The 17918-nt window shown below is 42.9% G+C and overlaps 1 protein-coding gene across 1 annotated transcript; it reads right to left on the bottom strand.

Annotated features, from left to right (window-relative positions):
- Window positions 1-18: 18 nt before the first annotated feature.
- Window positions 19-17089, bottom strand: wdfy1 (WD repeat and FYVE domain containing 1). Its single transcript, XM_021588338.3, has 12 exons — window positions 16870-17089; window positions 11122-11189; window positions 10930-11003; window positions 10664-10718; window positions 9763-9913; window positions 9499-9611; window positions 4931-5057; window positions 4544-4649; window positions 4152-4253; window positions 3840-3970; window positions 3522-3630; window positions 19-3026 (listed from the first exon to the last, which is right to left on the bottom strand). The coding sequence occupies exons 1-12, from the start codon at window positions 17004-17006 to the stop codon at window positions 2967-2969; spliced, it is 1233 nt and encodes a 410-aa protein (XP_021444013.1). The 5' UTR covers window positions 17007-17089; the 3' UTR covers window positions 19-2966.
- Between the last annotated feature and the right edge of the window lie 829 nt (window positions 17090-17918).

Genomic DNA, 17918 nt, shown 5'->3' with positions numbered 1-17918 from the left:
ACAAGAGTTATAGACTTATTAACAGGTCTGAATGGATTTCTTTATTAAGATTGCATTTCTTTCTTCACCGTGACAGAGTGCCACAGGGAGACTAGTCAGTACTGTCAATATTATCAAGACTTTCTCTTTAAAAATACAATTAAAGATATACAACAATGGTCGGAAAAACAAGATTATTTACGAGCAGTATGACATGATAAAATGACAGAGGTTAAAGAGTAATAGAGAACGTAAACTGTAGAATTCAGAGGAGGCTGGTGGGAGGGGCTATAGGAGGACAGGTCCAATGTCATGGCTGAAATGGTATAATTGAAACGGTTTTAAACACATCAAACAAATGGAAACCACATTTGACTCCATTCCATAAATGCCATGAGCCTATATGCTCCTACAGCTCCTCCCAGTAGTCTGCTCTGCTAGATACGGCTCCAGTTTGAGATATTACAATTTTATACCTGTGTGAAAATGTGGATGGGGTTTAGTCAAATTACATGTATGACCACCATATGATGAAAACTAATCTAATCATGTAAAAAGTATATAAATTCTTCTTCATGGGATTGACCCATCAAACAGACTTATACTTCATTACAAACCAACATACCTAGAGAATAGTATTGATCACAAATGTGGTGGGAACAATATGTGGAGGGAATCACAAATGTTAGCTTCTAAATGTTACTGGCTCTTGGTTACTCCTCATAATGGAATTCATCTAGTTGGGAGCAGAAATCACTGGGACTCCAGTTAACTGTCCCAAGTATCCTTTATAACGCAGAGGGTTAAGGTTAGGGTCATGTTTACAGAGCACCAGAGATTTCTTTTGATCTAACACAATAAATAAAAGCTGAACTTGAGTCTTGATTGTACTGTAGTATAAGTGTCCCCAAGAACACTGCACATCCCTGATGACTGTACTTGACATTTTAGTCATTTAGCAGATGCTCTTATCCAGAGCAACTAGGGTGAAGCGCCTTGCTAAAGGGCACGTCAACCAATTTTTCACCTAATCGACTCGGGGATTCGAACCAGCGACCTTTCAGTTACTGGCACAACGCTCTTAACCGCTAGGATACCTGCCGCTTCTATGACCTCACAATGTCCCTCTGACATCAACACCCCTGTATCTCTGTGATGTCTTTATGTCAACACCTCTGTGACATAAACATATCTCCCAAAGCTGTCATGTTTCTGACATGACATGGTAAGCATATCTGTGACAGATTTCTCAGTGACATCATCCTGTCTGTGAACTCACCACCATCATCCTATACATGAAGTGTACATGACGTAAACAACCAGAAACACATTGCTACAAATATAAATATTATACACTAGGTGATCAAACCTGGAATGGGATTACAAAAAAAAGTTGGAACTCCCATGTCATGTTTAGTTTTACCTTAAGGCAAGCGTTAGTCTAATCTACCACAAATTAGCCAAATATTTACCAGTTTAAGGACGCCACGTAACTCGAGCCGTAACGAAGCAAATCCCCCGAAATGCAAACTTACAAAAACACTATTATTTTTTAAATGCACAGCACATCTGCTCTCTAAACCACATTTAGTGCATTTCAGTGCAGTGGAGAACCTTCTTGGGCTCTGGAAACAAAACAGAGTGGGAGAGTGAGAGAAACTAGAAGCAAGTCGATAGTGTTGAAAGTATTCATGGGTGACGGTTAAATGAAAAATGCAGCTATGCTACAGAGCAGAGTGTGTATGTGCGTACATATGACAAGAGTCGTGAACAGTTTGAAGGTTCAAGAAAGTTTGGGGCGTCCCGCTCTCTTAAGGCCTTAGAGGAAATGCAAGCAGCTTCTAATTTTACCCACAAACTCACAGTGAGAAGAAACAGTGTAAAACATCAGCATGCACGGGAACTAGTGCTACATTGACTTTTATACAGTACCATTTCAGTACCTAAGTGCCTGTCTAAATAGAGCAAAAGCAGAACAAAAACCTCTTGTTCAAAACCTTACACCGTTTTTCATTATACACAAATTCATCTTAACTTATCGCAAAGGCAATAGAGTATGGGGTCTTGGTTATCAGGACTAGAAGTGATATCTCTACAGAAAATTGACAAAATATGTTTTAGGTGTGTCTGAGGTGAAGTTGGACAATGTCTGGGGGAGAACAGCTGTGCCTACGGCTCGGCAAGGGTTGTCATGCCGACGGCTCGAGCGTCAATCGGGCACGTACAGCCATGCCGGCTAATGACTCTTCCATCTCCTCCTCCGAGACAAACAAGTGAGTTTAAGGCCAACTAGTGAAGAGAGAACAAGAGAGGGGGAGAGAGAAGGACTAGCGAGAAAGAGAGAAACTGACCTCATGATCATTGAGGGATATACAGAGGTAAGTACACTGCATCTCATACTGTACACACTATGCATATATAAAAGCAGTGTCGTAATGGTTAGTATTTGCAATATTTCAAATGTAGAAAGTTGAAGTCACCAGCCAATAGGAGAGCCCTGTGTGTCTGTTGGGCAGGGCATTGTGGATGATGGTGTTAGCAGTCCAATGTTACAGTGCAAGAGGAATGTGACCCACTTTGTCAAAGAAACCTGACAGAAGTCTAACATACGTCAACACAAAACACCAACACTGCTCCTTCCACGCGTGCACACACACACACACACACACACACACAGCTTGGAGCTCCACTGAATGGGTACACACTGGAAGTTAGACCTGAGACACATTTGAGACTTCTGTCGTACAAAACTGACACCAAATCAAGCGAAGGGTTACCAACACCAGTACCCACCCATTTACACAGCACACACGTATCTTCAACCAAATGTTCAGTGGGACGTGAGAGAACAGAAACAGCCAGACAGAGAAGAGGAGCCAGAAGGATGAGACAGAGGAGTTGTCATTGCAACAGAGGTCCCAAGGACAGAGACACCTGTCAGTAGTGCAGAGGACAGAGTTTGGGGGCCGATCGGGGGCAGGGGTTAATCAACGTGGGGAAAAGCCTGTTGCTATGCTACAGCCAACCACTTGCGTCATGTCCCATATCTGTCGAAAGAAAGAGCCAATCAGAGAGTCAGTAAAGTCAGATGAAAAACAGATGTATGAATATGGAAAGATTACATTAATACGCAAAGAAAGTGGATACGCACGGATGCACGTCCCAATGGTGAAATGTAAACAACCGACACCATGTAATGTTTGGAGACAAGGCAGAGCTAACATAGTTAGCAATCTCTTCTACACTATTTTTCTAACTGTAAATAATTTTAGCTGGCTAGCTAATAATCTTGGCTAACTTTGGGGTGAAATAATTCACTTACTTACTGTTAACTAGCCACTGTAAATCTCTTCACTAATAAAAGGCGATGCCGTCTCTAAAATTGCAAGATGTCTCTATTAATGTTTACTTTTTGACATTCTAGAACATTTTCACTTTCCAAGCATATTTAAAAAAATGTAATAGTATTGAGTTTAATCCCCAATGATCAGGGACTGTCTATCTGACCACCAGTGAGTGATTGGGCTGATAGTATGTCTGACCTTGATGACACGGTCGCTGCCACAGGTCACCATCAGGCCTCTGGAAGGGTCCATGTCCATAAAGGCTATGTTGTGCTTCCCCTCATGGAACGTTGCTAACGCAGTGCGACTGGAAGATGAGACAACGTGGTACGTGAGGACAACAAGTAGCAAGGAATAAGGGGGTTGGATGAAGAAGACAAAAATAAATCTGAGTCACACATTTTTATTATACTCCGTTACAGAATTATTATATTGACAGTACATTTGAGTCAATTAGCTGACACTGTTACCCAGAGCGACTTAGTTTGTTTGTTTTGGCATGTTTTTATTACTCACTCCTCGTCCTTGACGGTGTCGTAGCAGGTGTCACACACGCGCACCTGGAACTCAAAGCCCATCACAGGGTATGTAGTGCGCTTGGAACTACACTTCCCACACACCGCCTTGCCACACTTTCTGCAGTGGTGCTGAACCAGGGAACACGAGGGTTAGCCAAGGGTCAAAGAATATGGACTGATCACTCCTAGTTCCTGTATTTCTACCATTAGTATTATACAGTTACAAGGCAATTCTTACAACAGTAATGGCTATGTAGTATAGTCTCTATACAAGGCTCTGGACTATACCAGAGGCTGCCTGCTCTCTCACCTGCCGAAGACCAATCGTCTTTGAGTCCCACATCTGTTTGACATTCCAGAAGAAAGGCTGCTCACACTTCTGACACGAGTCACTGTCCAACCACTGAGGAGCCTGTAGAGAGTCATGCAGGAACAGAGAGAGTCAAGCAGGAACAGAGAGAGAGAGCTGCTACTTTGTAGCAGTATTGAACTTTTAACACCAGAGGGCAGTAGGGAGTTGGTGATGCTCCGTAACCAAGGAGATTGAGAGTTCAGCAGCCTCTAAGGCAGAGGTGGGCAACCTACGGCATGTTTTTTGTTCTATTTTTTGGGGCCTGAATGTTTGCCCACCCTTACTCTAAGGAGAGTAGAAGGTGAAGAGGTATTGAGATGTATTCCTGGTTCCTGACATACTGTACCTACCTCTTCTCTGGGAGTGTCCATGTTCCACACTGTGACACCTCCATCTGCAGAACAGGACACCAGCTGTCTGGTCAGCTGCAGGTAGCGCACCGCCTGCACTCGTTCACTGGAGACGGGGAGGAGAGAGGAAGAGAGAAGGAATAACATAGAACATATTCAGAGTGATCTTCCAAAGAATCCCAGACAGCTGACTCATTTACTGTATTAACATAATGACAGAACTTCAGAGGAACTCCACTGACTTGGTCTGATAGCTACGCCATCTGAGGAGTTCACAGAACATAAACCAATACGTGGTGAACAGCTCCCTGTGACAGCTGGTGCTAACCTACAGAGCCCTGCTACTGACAAGCATATGACCTGGATGACACACTCCCTCCCTCTTACTGGTGGCCCTGGAGCAGTAGTGTTCGTCCCTTGCGGCCCCCGATGTCCCACATGATGACACTGTGGTCCGACGCTCCTGAGAACAAAAGCCTCTGAACAGGATCCCACCACAGAGCTCCAATACTACCTGAGAAATGGGGGGGGGGGGGGTGACAAAAGGACAATAGGAAGTGAGAAATGGGGGAGGGGGGTGTGAACAGGAAGTTATGACACAGACTGGTGGTTGGTAGTGTGACTGCTTGGTATGGGAACTGCTTGGCACCCAACAAGGTGCTACAGAGGGTACATCACTGGGGCCGAGCTCCCTGCCATCCAGGACCTCTATACCAGGAGGTGTCAGTGGAAGGCCATAAAAAATGGTCAGACTCTAGCCACCCAAGTCATACTGTTCTCTCTGCTACTGCACAGCAAGCGGTACCTACGCACCATGTCTGGAACCAACAGGACCCAGAACATCCCAGCCTCTACCTCCAAGCCATAAGACTGCTAAATAGTTACTCCGGGTAGCTATCTGCATTTACCCTTTTTTCACTCTTTTGAGTCACATACACCACGGCTATGTAAAGGATAATCAACGAGGGACTATGCGTTCAATGGAAAATAATGAAGGACATGGAATGTGTGTTCCACGATGCGTTAGCAGAGTAGAACTTACCTTCCGCGGAGTTGCATTAGTTACCGTTGAACACATAGCCCCTCGTTGATTATTCAGGCTCAAAACATAGAACATGTAAAAATTAACTATAGCGATTGAATTCTACCGTGAGTTATACGGAAATAATGCATGCTCTAGAATGCCCTTCAAGCCAATCCGAAATGAGTATTCAACAACGCCATGGTATGTTTATTATAAACTGGGTGGTTTGAGCCTAAATGCTGATTGGTCGAGATCCATAGTATATCAGACTCTATACCACAGGTAAGATAAAACGTTTATTTTTTCTGTTCTAATTACATTGGTAACCAGTTTATAATAGCAGTAAAGCACCTCGTGGGTTTGTGGTATATGGTCAATATACCACGACTAAGGCCTGTATACAAGCACTCCGCACTGTGTCATGCATAAGAACAGCCTCTAGCTGTGGTATATTGTTCATATACCACACCCCCTCGGGACTTACTGCTTAATTATCTATCCTGTTGCCTTGTCACTTTATCGATACCTATATGTACAGTGCCCTTCACTAATACTGGCACCCTTGGTAAATATGAGCAAAACGGGCTGTGAAAAAAATGATTTAATTCAAAATATTCACAAAAATCAAAGCTTTAAAGTCAAATATCAGAAAATGGCACCCCTTCATTCAATACTTTGTGCAACCTCCCTTTGCCAAGATAACTGAGTCTTCTCCTATAATAATGCATAAGGAGGTTGGAGAACACATGGCAAGGGATCGCAGAACATTTCTCCATACAGAGTATCTCCAGATCCCGAGGTCCACGCTTGTGGACTCTCCTCTTCAGCTCATCACACAGGTTTTCTATGGGGTTTAGGTCTACTGGGATGGCCATGGCAAAACCTTGATTCTGTGGTCAGTTAACCATTTTGTGTTTATTTTGAGGAGTGCTTTGGATCATAGTCCTGCTGGATGTTCCAACCACGGCCCAGTTTAAGCTTCCTAGCAGAGGCAGTGAGGTTTGATTTAAAGAAAAACAGCTCCACAAAGATCCACCACCACTTCACAGTGGGGATGAGGTACTTTTCTGCATGGCTATCTTTCTGTCTACGCCAAACCCACCTCTGGTGATTGTTTCCAAAAAGCTCTATTGTGGTCTAATCTGACAATATAACCCAGTCCCATTGAAAGTTCCAGTAACATTTGGCAAACTGTAGGCGCTGGAGTTTGTTGCTTGATGACAGCAAGAGCTTTTTTATGGCAACCCCCCCAAACAACTTGTGGTTATGTAGGTGGCATCTGATCGTGGTTTTGGAGACTTTCTGACCCCAACACCCAACTAACATCTGCAATTCTCTAGCTGTGATCCTTGGAGATTTTTTGGCCACTCGAACCATCCTCCTCACTGTGGTTGGGGTCAATATAGACACACGTTCTCTTCCAGGCCGATTGTTAACATCTTCTGTTGCTTTAAACTTCTTAAATTATTGCCGATACTGGAAATGGGCATTTTCAACCGTTGAGCTATTTTCTCATAGCCATTTCCTGATCTGTGCAGCTCAACAACCTTTTGTCTCACATCATTACTGCATTCTCAGGTCTTTCCCATAGTGATGGATGACTATTGGATCTTGGCCTGTGTGTCACCTCATATTTATACCCCAGTGAAACAGGAAGTCATGACTTACCACTTAAGTGTTCCTAATCCCTCAGGTGAACTTAAAAACGTAAAATATGAATGGGAATATACTTCAGTTAGATTTTACACAATAATTTCTAGGGGTGCCAATAATTGTAGCACACATATAAAATATTTATTTCACATGCATTTTTTCCCAATCATTTTACTACAATTAAAAGGTTTGATTTTTGTGAATATATTTAATGAAAGACCAAGAGGATAAACGGCAGACATTTATTTCACAGCCCGTTTCACTTATATTTACCAAGGGTGCCAATATTAGTGGAGGGCACTGTGTGACCAAAAGTATGTGGACATCTGCTCGTCAAACATCTCATTCCAAAATCATGGGCATTAATATAGAGTTGGTCCCCCCTTTGCTGCTATAACAACCTCCACTCTTCTGGGAAGGCTTTCCACTAGATGTTGGAACATTGCTTCATTTAGCCACAAGAGCATTAGTGAGGTTGGGCACTGATTTGGGCGATTAAGTCTGGCTCGCAATCGGCATTCCAATTAATCCCAAAGGTGTTCGATGGGGTTAAAGTCAGGGCTCTGGGCAGGCCAGTCAAGTTCATCCACCATTTCTGTATGGATCTTGCTTTGTGCACAGGGGCATTGTCATGCTGAAACAGGAAAGGGCCTTCCCAAACTGTTGCAAGAATCATCTAGAACAGGGCTGCCCAACCCTCTTCCTGGAGATCTACTCTCCTGTAACTTTTCAGTCCAACCCTAATTTAGCATATCTGATTCAGCTTGTTTAGGTCTTGTTAAGCAGCTAATTAGTAGAATCAGGTGTGTTAAATTAGGGTTGGACTGAAAACCAACAGGACAGTAGAGGTCCAGGAAAACAGTTGGGCAGCCCTGATCTAGAATGTCACTGATGCTGTAGCATTAAGGATTTCCCTTCACTGGAACTAAGGGGCCTAGCCCGAAACATTAAAAACAGCCCCAGACCATTATTCCTTCAAACTTTACAGTTGGCACTATGCATTGAGGCAAGTAGCGTTCTCCTGGCATTCGCCAAACCCAGATTCATCCATTGGAATGCCAGATGACATCACTCCAAAGAACACATTTCCACTGCTCCAGAGTCCAATGGCGACGAACTTTACACTACTCGGGCACTGCGCATGGTGATCTTAGGCTTGTGTGCGGCTGCTCAGCCATGAAAACCAATTTCATGAAGCTCCTGATGAACAGTTATTGTGCTGACGTTGCTTCCAGAGGCAGTTTGGAACTCAGTAGTGAGTGTTGCAACAGAGGACAGGTGATTTTTACGTGCTACGCGCTTCAGCACTTGGCGGTCCTGTTCTGTGAGAATGTGTGGCCTACCACTTCGAGGCTGAGCCGTTGCTGCTCATAGACATTTCCACTTCACAATAACAGCACTTACAGTTGATCAGGGAAGCTCTAGCAGGGCAGAAATTTCACGAACTGACTTGTTGGAAAGGTGGTATCCTATGACGGTGCCACATTGAAAGTCACTGACCTCTTCAGTAAGGCCATTCTACTGCCAGTGTTTGTCTATGGAGATCGCATGGCTGTGTGCTCGATTTTATACACCTGTCAGCAAAGGGTGTGGCTGAAATAGCCAAATCCACTAATTTGAAGGGGTGTCCACATACACAATATATACAAAAGTATCTACCTCAATTACCTTGTACCCCGAACATCGGCTCGGTACCCCGTGTATAAAGCCAAGTTCTTTTACCCGTTGTGTTATTATTTTTCTATTATTTCTCTTTTTTTTTTCTCTGCGTTGTTGGGAAGGGCCCATAGGTAAGTATTTCACCGTTAGTCTACACTTGTTGTTCACGAAGCACGTGACACATAAAATTGTATTGGATTTTAGAAGGTTGGGGTGAATCACAGGGAAATGATTAGAGAAACCACAGGCCACCAGAGTGAGAGAAAAATCACAGCACTGCAAAACTGTTACCACACTGCATGACGGTACAGTATAGCGCCATACAATCTGCTACCAACATTTCCTCTTTTTAAAATGATTGCCAGTTGGCATTTGAGCAGTTTCCGTTTCCATATTGTGCATAGGCAGATGTACAGTATACGTGGGTCCATGTGTGTGTAGCACAGGAGGCTGCTGAGGGGAGGACGGCTCATAATAATGGCTGGAACAGAGCAAATGGAATGGCATCAAACACCTGGAAACCATGGAAACCATGTGTTTGATACAAATCCACTAATCCCGCGCCAGTCAGTCCTCGCCAATTAAGGTGCCACCAACCTCCTGTGATGTATACGTTTACCTTCGTGGCCCTTCAGTGTGGTCACAGTGGAGTAGGTCTGTCTCTCCAGTTTCAGCAGGGTGATCTGTCCTGAGTGGTCCCCTATAAAGACATGCTGGGTGTCATTGTCATACCTAGACACGGAGTCAAGGAAGATACAGAGGAAGGGCACATAGGACAGACAGGAAGTGACCTTTGCCCCAAGAAGTAATTCTTATGAATATGAACATCACAATGGAAACGGACACCTGTCCAGCTCTCTCACACACACAGAGAGAAGGATACTGTAGACAGGAGGCCCAGGAGTCGAAGTAGTGGCGCCCCAGCATACTGCCGCTCTGGGTGCACATCCAGCTCACACTCTTGTCGTGTCCGGTGCTCACCACCCACTCGCTCTCCAGAGAAAACACCATGTCTGACACACGGTTCTGATGGGCTAGACACACACAGACAGCACACACAAATGGGTTAAATACATACACGCACAAATGTTTTAGTGATTCTACATTCAACTTTCTGCAAAAGGTATGAGCGAGTTAAATTACTATCAACCATTTAATGGAGCTTTTCTGTTCTGGGGTCATTTTCTCTGCTGAAAGAGAACTGCTGGAAACTTCCAGTGACATCTGTTTTTGTTGGCATCTAATGCTTAAAACTCAAGTTTCCGAAAGAAGGGATTTTCCAGTGATGAGAGTAAGGTCCAGGCTGCATAGCTAGGCTGTTAGTCACAGATCTCATATTCACTGAGCCTGGGGGAAGGGGACTGTAATAACATAATAATAATCAGCCAATATGTGGTGATGGATCATCAAGCTATGATTGCTTGGACAATGATTACTTTCTCCTCTTAGACTGTGGGTCTGGGTCTGGGTCTGTGTTTGCATACATGTGTTCTAAGCAGGAATGACATCAGCCTCTAATTCCTGTTTGAGTCCACAGAGGGACATTTGCCCAGAGGCATGCAGATGATTTCCTATGGGACTGGGCAAGGATGCAGAACACAGCCCAGTAGATACACACATCTAATACACACTAAAGAGAAATTATCACTGAAATAGCAGATCATTGTACCATTACTGATACACAAGACTCCATTACTGAACACTAGAGATCATGTCTAACGTCACCAAAGCTTTTTTGTTGTCATTTGCTTTGTAAAGGCAGGAAACCCCCTCTCAGATCTCACCAGGATACGTCTTCACGTGGTTCATCTTGTTGAAATCTTCAGACAGAAGGAATTCCTGTTAGGGCCACCAAACAATAATAAAGATCTGCTACCAGTACCACTCTTAATCTATGTAACTTCATACTTGTAGCTGGATTCTCATTCAAAGCAGGGAAACATTGGAAAAAGGGTCCGTGTGAACAAGAATTGTATGTTATGAGTCCAGTCAAACACAGCCAGACTAGGGTTTAAGCATGGGGTCATCTTTGAGGCTTTAGCTCACTCACCACAATGGCCCCGTTGTCCTGCCCTATGAAGATGCGCCTGCTATCGTGGTGGTACGACATACAGGAGCACGGCGCTAGTACAGAGAAGAAAAATATGTATGTATGGCCAATGTTTTGTTTCAGTAGTATACGCTTTAGCATCTACTGGATGTGTCAACTAAAGCCTACTTGTAAATCGGTTGTGGTACTTACAGGAGACCGTGTGGTAGATGCTGGGCCAGTACTGTCCACTGTCTCTCTTCAGCCATACCCGGATAGTTCTGGACATAGGACACAGGAAATGTCATATTCAAACTTCAAGTGCCCTCTTGGTACCGTTCCTACAGGTGCAGCATGATACTCTCAAATGTGAATAGGAATTACAGTACTAGAACTTGGGCTACTTGGGAGGAAAAGGTCTGTATAAAAACATCAGTTCATATATTGCAACAATTTTATAACGCCATGAAATTCTCAAGCCACAAGATCATTGTGACCCGTGACACAAAAGGAGAGTACAGTGCCATTACGACAGTCCAGTCATGAGGTATAAAATAAAGAATACTGAACCAACATCTCATACTATTTGATTCTCTCTTCCTCAAACACTTTCCTTATCTCTTCAACCATGAGAAGCTAATCCTATTGTTGACAGGGAAAGGTGTCGCTCCAGAGTTTTCAATTGTCTCTATACCTTTTGCTCAGGATATTGCTCCTCAATGTACAATTGACCAAGCATGACCTCCACCATTTTATTTCACCTTTATCTAACCAGGTAGGCCAGTTGAGAACAAGTTCTCATTTACAACTGCGACCTGACCAAGATAAAGCAAAGCAGTGCGACACAAACAACAGAGTTACACATGGAATAAACAAGCGTACAGTCAATAACACAATAGAAAAAAGAAAGTATATGTACAGTGTGTGCAAATGGCGTGAGGAGGTAAGGCAATAAATAGGCCATAGTAGCGAAGTAATTACAATTTAGCAAATTAACACTGGAGTGATAGCTAAGCAGACGGTGATGTGCAAGTAGAAATACTGGTGTGCAAAAGAGCAGAAAAGTAAATAAAACAATATGGGGATGAGGTAGGTAGATTGGGTGGGCTATTTGTAGATGGGCTATGTACAGCTGCAGCTGTTCAGATAGCTGATGCCTAAAGTTAGTGAAGGAAATATAAGTCTCCAGCTTCAGCAATTTTTGCAATTCGTTCCAGTCAATGGCATCAGAGAACTGGAAGGAAAGGTGGCCAAAGGAGGTGTTGGTTTTGGGGATGACCAGTGAGATATACCTGCTGGAGTGCGTGCTACGGGTAGGTGTTGCTATGGTGACCAGTGAGCTGAGATAAGACGGAGCTTTACCTAGCATAGACTTATAGATGACCTGGAGCCAGTGGGTCTGGCAACGAATATGTAGCAAGGGCCAGCTAACTAGAGCATACAGGTCGCAGTGGTGGGTAGTATATGGGGCTTTGGTGACAAAACAGATGGCACTGTGATAGACTGCATCCAATTTTCCGAGTAGAGTGTTGGAGGCTATTTTGTAAATGACGTCCCCGAAATCGAGGATCGGTAGGATAGTCAGTTTTACGAGGGTATATTTGGCAGCATGAGTGAAGGAGGCTTTGTTGCGAAATAAGAAGCCGATTCTAGATTTAATTTTGGATTGGAGATGAGAGCCTAGAAGGAGAGTTTACAGTCTAGCCAGACACCTAGGTATTTGTAGTTGTCCACATATTCTAACTCAGAACCACCCAGAGTTGTGATGTTAATCGGGCAGGCGGGTGCAGGCAGCGATCGGTTGATGAGCATACATTTAGTTTTACTAGCATTTAAAACCAGTTGGAGGCCACGGAAGGAGTGTTGTATGGCGTTGAAGCTCGTTTGGAGGTTTGTTAACAGTGTCCAAAGAAAGGCCAGATGTATACAGAATGGTGTCGTCTGCATAAAGGTGGATCAAAGAATCACCCACAGCAAGAGTAACATCACTAATATATACAGAGAAAAGAGTCAGCTCGAGAATTGAACCCTGTGGTACCCCCATAGAGGCTGCCAGAGGTCCGGACAACAGGCCTTCCGATTTAACACACTGAACTGTCTGAGAAGTAGTTGGTGAACCAGACGGGGAAGTCATTTGAGAAACCAAGGCTGTTGAGTCTGCCGATAAGAATGTGGTGATTGGCAAGGTCGAAAGCATTGGCCAGGTCGATGAAGACGGCTGCACAGTACTGTCTTTTATCGATGGCGGTTATGATATCGTTTAGTACCTTGAGCGTGGCTGAGGTACACCCATGACCAGCTCGAAAACCAGATTGCACAGCGGAGAAGGTACAGTGGGATTCAAAATGGTCAGTGATCTGTTTATTAACATGAATTTGCTCTGATCTAGGCCTGGTGCCCTAAAGTTGACCAGAAGAGATGGCCACCCGCTCCAGAGAAGTGTCCATGCTACTCACTCTACTCACTCCATTTATGGATTACTTTTTGGAGGAAGGTGTTTAGGCTTACATCTCTCTTTTGTGTCTAAATAGAGTGGTTATGGGTCAGGGGGTGACAAAATGGCTCAAAACAAAACCATTTTCAACTGCAATTGGGGTTGGAGGTGGCAGTAACACTTGTCAATTGATTGACAGTGCATACCCCTAATTTAAAGTCTCAAATAATGGTGACCGTTGGGTTGGGTATGTAGTAGTATTATTTTTGACGATATAGTCATATCGTTTTGACAATATCACAATATTATTTTTGTGCTAGTTTACTCTACCAAACCTCCAGTATTGTTCCTTCATAGCTTGTTCTACCTCTTTAAATAGGGAGCCCATTGGTTTTCAGCACTTATTTCCATGAATGATCAAAACAAATTTTCTCATGGCTCTCCTCATCCCTCTGAACAATATGTTTGGAAAATCGAATCGCAATAAAATCAAAGTATCTAATTGCAATTTTATGCCCTGAGGATATGCATTCCATACCTATTAGCTAGCGAACTTGCTAAATCAATAAAGAAACACTATTTGCTATAGCTAACACCTACAAAAGCTGTAAACTGTTTAGGCAGTTGCCTCTTGGAGCGAAGTTGATTCCCGCAACAAGCCATTGTTTACAGTAATAATGTATATAAACCCCTGATTGCTGATGCTATGTATTGGCCAAAGAGAGGCTTTAAAGCCATCGGTCGGCCATATTGGCACTCCCCAGAAGGAGCATGCCTCCATTGGAATGAATTTCATTCTAGTATTTCATTTGAATGTTTTGGAAAAAAAATGACTTTTTGACTCCTTCAAGGTAGGGGTGGTATAAGAATTTAGTCCTATTTGGTAAAAGACCAAGTCCATATTATGACAAGAACAGCTCAAATAAGCAAAGAGAAACGACAGTCTGTCATTACTTTAAGACAAGAAGGTCAGTTCATCTGGAAAATGTCAAGATCTTTGAAAGTCTCTTCAAATGCAGTCGCAAAAACCATGAAGCGCTGATGAAGAAACCGGCTCTCATGAGGACCGCCACAGGAAAGGAAGACCCAGAGGATAAGTTCATTAGAGCTGAATGTGTAGGTGTGTCCAAATATTTGACTAGTACTAATGCACACACACTTTATTTTGTTTCATTTTTTGCTAGCTTGTCTAACTATCTTAGCTGGCATGCCTGCTGGCAAGGGTTGGTAGACTTTAGAAAAGCAAGAAATTAATGACTAAATGTACTGAATAAGGCTCCCATCGCTTTCAATCCTTTACACAGATTTTAGCAGAGATGCCGAGAAGCATATTTAGTTTCTTTAAAAAAATAACCACCAGGATACAGACAGCTCAAGAGCTGGGGGGACAGTAACATTAGTATTATCAAAAAATGATACTTAAAAAAAGAACATGTTTTGTTAAGCTCACATAACACAATTAAACAAAATGTGCATTAAAAGGTATCTGTAATCAAATAAAAGTGGCAAAAACAAAGGTAGCCTTAACGAAATACATTTTGTATAGTTTCCTAAATGTTTATTACAACTGTGGGGGAGTGCCAAGATGGATCACGGTGGCTTCAGAACAGTCATCTAGTGTAAATAGAAATAATTGGTTTACAGGCTATTTAGGCAGAGGACAGCAAGCTGTTTGGTCAGTTTGATAATAACCTAGCCACGGAACGTGGCAATGTCATCAAATTATGTAGACAACGCCACGCACATTTACATAGAGAAATCCTAAACGTCCCTTGTCCGTCACAAATGTTGAATAAAATTCTATTTAAACTTACTCTTCCAAAGGTCTGTGGTGTTGGTCCCTCAATAGATCAAAATTTTAGACAAAATATCCACCTGAATGTATGATTAAACAGACGCGGGTCTGTGTGTGTGGTAATCAATGTGTTTTGCTCATGACAGAAGGCACAAGACAAAAGTAAACGCATGTAAACCATGCATACTAACCAAAATCTTGCACATAGAATTAGAATACTAAAATGGACAGTAACCTAATTATGATGGTCCAAAGGTCAATCATGGTTTGCCAGTGCAGTGATAAGAAAGGTGTAAAACAATGAAATGTTAAGAATTGATCTGCACTGTATCCCAGCTAGCAGTGGATATGGGCCGATTCCGGCTGAGAGTCGGGGCACTCCGCTGAGAGTCAGACTCGGCCGACGTCATGTGGCCCGAGTTTGGGCCGACCTCAGCAGCATTACTTATGGCTAGGATGCGGGAATTGAGCTCCGGCCGATTCCGGTGCGAGTTATCTGGCCCAAATGTATTACTTGGGGCTTGGTCCGATTGTGGCTACTCTCAGGCAGATGATTACACGGGCTGCTTTATATAAATAACATTTCACTATTTATTTTTCCATATTTTCTCATTGTTCCTGTGATTTAAAAAAAAAGTAATAGCACTCACAGCTTTCCAAGAAAAATAAATTTGAGAAATGTATGGTCAGTTTACATATATTTTTGAGGCTATTTATACAGAAGTGTATAAAAGATGTATAAACTGTATTTAAAATTATGACAATATTTTAGGTTGACAAAAATTATATTACACAATTTCTGATACACCACACCTCACTTATGCCTCAGCTGCCATTCATTCCAATTAGACTGGTTTTTGGATTTCTCCCCGAGGAGGATGGCTTCCATTTTCGACCCATTAATGGAACTTTGAGGGTTTATGACATAGCTATCACAGATAGAACAATGAGACAGATATTTCATTAGATGTATAAATGTGAAGCATCCGGTTGGCGTTTCCACTCACTACCAAATATGGTGATGGAAGGAAGCCCAGTGTCTGACAGTGGGAAAAGATGGAACGAGACGAATTTTGGCCTAGCTGTGTTTTGTAGACTTTACCCTTTGCCAAAGGGTAAAGTCTAAAAAATGCATTGTTTAGCGTGCAAGGGCGAATCGAGTTATTACATATGCGCACTTCAGAGTAGGCATTCCCTGACGAAAATATGCAAATAAAGACTAAAACGGGCCAATAGGATTTCACTAGCTCGTACTTGGCTCTGCCCACCTCCTTGCTCGTTCTGTCCACTATGATTAATTTGCTCCCATTGGAAAGACAGGCTCTGGTCAATCGTAGGTTAGTTATACAAATCTTTGTAGCTAGCCCCTCTAGTAATTTAATAGGATCTCTATGGTCTTAGCGGTGTTAGAAATCTCAACGTCAGTACCGGTGTTGTAAAAAGTCGACAAAACAATACATTCCTGTGGATATTTTGTCAAATATTTCGAACAGCTAAAGGACCAACATCACGGACAATCGGCAGAGGAAGTTCAAATAATTGTATTCCACATTCTTGCTTGTAGAGAACCATTTCCAGAATCAAACACTGTCATGATGTTCCAGACGGTGTATTTTAAAATTCACCGTCTGGTCCCCAGGCAAATGATAACCTAGTAAGTAGGCTAACAATTGTCAGTCAATTGTCTGGATAACAGTTAGCGCGCTAGCTAATGGGGCGTCAGCCAATCTACCTGTCCTCGCTAACTGTGATCACGCCGTCCTCTTTCGGTATCAAAACTGCAGCATTGACCGCGTCAGAATGTCCTTCGATCTTATTTAGAAGAACTGGTCTTGAGCTTTGAGGCCTCGAATGAATCTCTGCCGCCATGGCTATGTTTTCTTTTTCTTCCAACTCGACAATCAGCTGACAGCTAAAAGGATGAGTAGGATTAACGTAATCTCTAGAATAGCAGCGCAAAACCGTATTTTTCTTTTACTATAATATTATGGCGGTCCGTAAACAAACGTTAGAGGTAAATACCGCCAACTACTGTACTGGGGTGTGTAGTCAATCACAGTTTACAGATTTAATGAATAAAGAAACAAACAATTAGAGAAACTAAATTATCCTATCTAATCCTGTACCAATAAGAAAATAAAAAGACCCCTACTAACTTCTATCAAACCCTTCCCCATCGCTGTCCAACCTCAATAACCCTACACATTAATATTTTCCACATACAGGTACTTGTGTGCTTCACTGTTTCATCAACCATACACCATTCGTATGCTTTCCAACCAGATTTGATAATGAGTTCGATGTACAATCTCCTGCCGGGGCGGCAGATAGCCTAGTGGTTAGAGCGTTGGACCAGTAACCGAAAGGTTGCTAGATTGAATCCCTGAGCTGACAAAAAATCTGTCATTCTGTCCCTGAACAAGGCAGTTAACCCACTGTACCTACCATACCCACTGTATCATTGAAAATAAGAACTTGTTCTTAACTGGCCTGCCTAGTTAAATAAAGGTTTAAAAAAAATTACAAAGATGCAACTGAGCAAACACCACCTCTTCCTTCCTAATTTGACTCTTGGTCCACCAACCTTTCTTTGGAGGGCATATAAACGCTGGCCTTTGGGCTCTGAGTCCCACCTCCTCTGCCACACATCTATCATAATGGCTCTACTCTTTCATTTCCCCCCCCCCCCCCCCCCCCCACTCCCAAATGGTCTGGGACCCAACAGAATCACCCTATCACTTGATTCTTCATAATAACATTAATGCCTCCAATAGCAGATCA

Source organism: Oncorhynchus mykiss, chromosome 27, assembly GCF_057628025.1.
Source record: "Oncorhynchus mykiss isolate SJ-2025 chromosome 27, ASM5762802v1, whole genome shotgun sequence".
Taxonomy (NCBI): Eukaryota; Metazoa; Chordata; class Actinopteri; order Salmoniformes; family Salmonidae; genus Oncorhynchus; species Oncorhynchus mykiss.
This window is presented reverse-complemented; position numbering and strand designations above follow the sequence as displayed.

What these genes read in the sequence shown, in the direction of transcription:
- wdfy1 (XM_021588338.3), bottom strand. Translation starts at nt 17,006, where the DNA reads ATGGCGGCAGAGATTCATTCGAGGCCTCAAAGCTCAAGACCAGTTCTT. An exon ending in CATCTACCACACGGTCTCCT is followed by an intron (nt 11,004 to 11,121) that starts GTAAGTACCACA and finishes TCTCTGTACTAG; the next exon opens with CGCCGTGCTCCTGTATGTCG. An exon ending in GACACCGTCAAGGACGAGGA is followed by an intron (nt 3,631 to 3,839) that starts GTGAGTAATAAA and finishes CTCATCTTCCAG; the next exon opens with TCGCACTGCGTTAGCAACGT.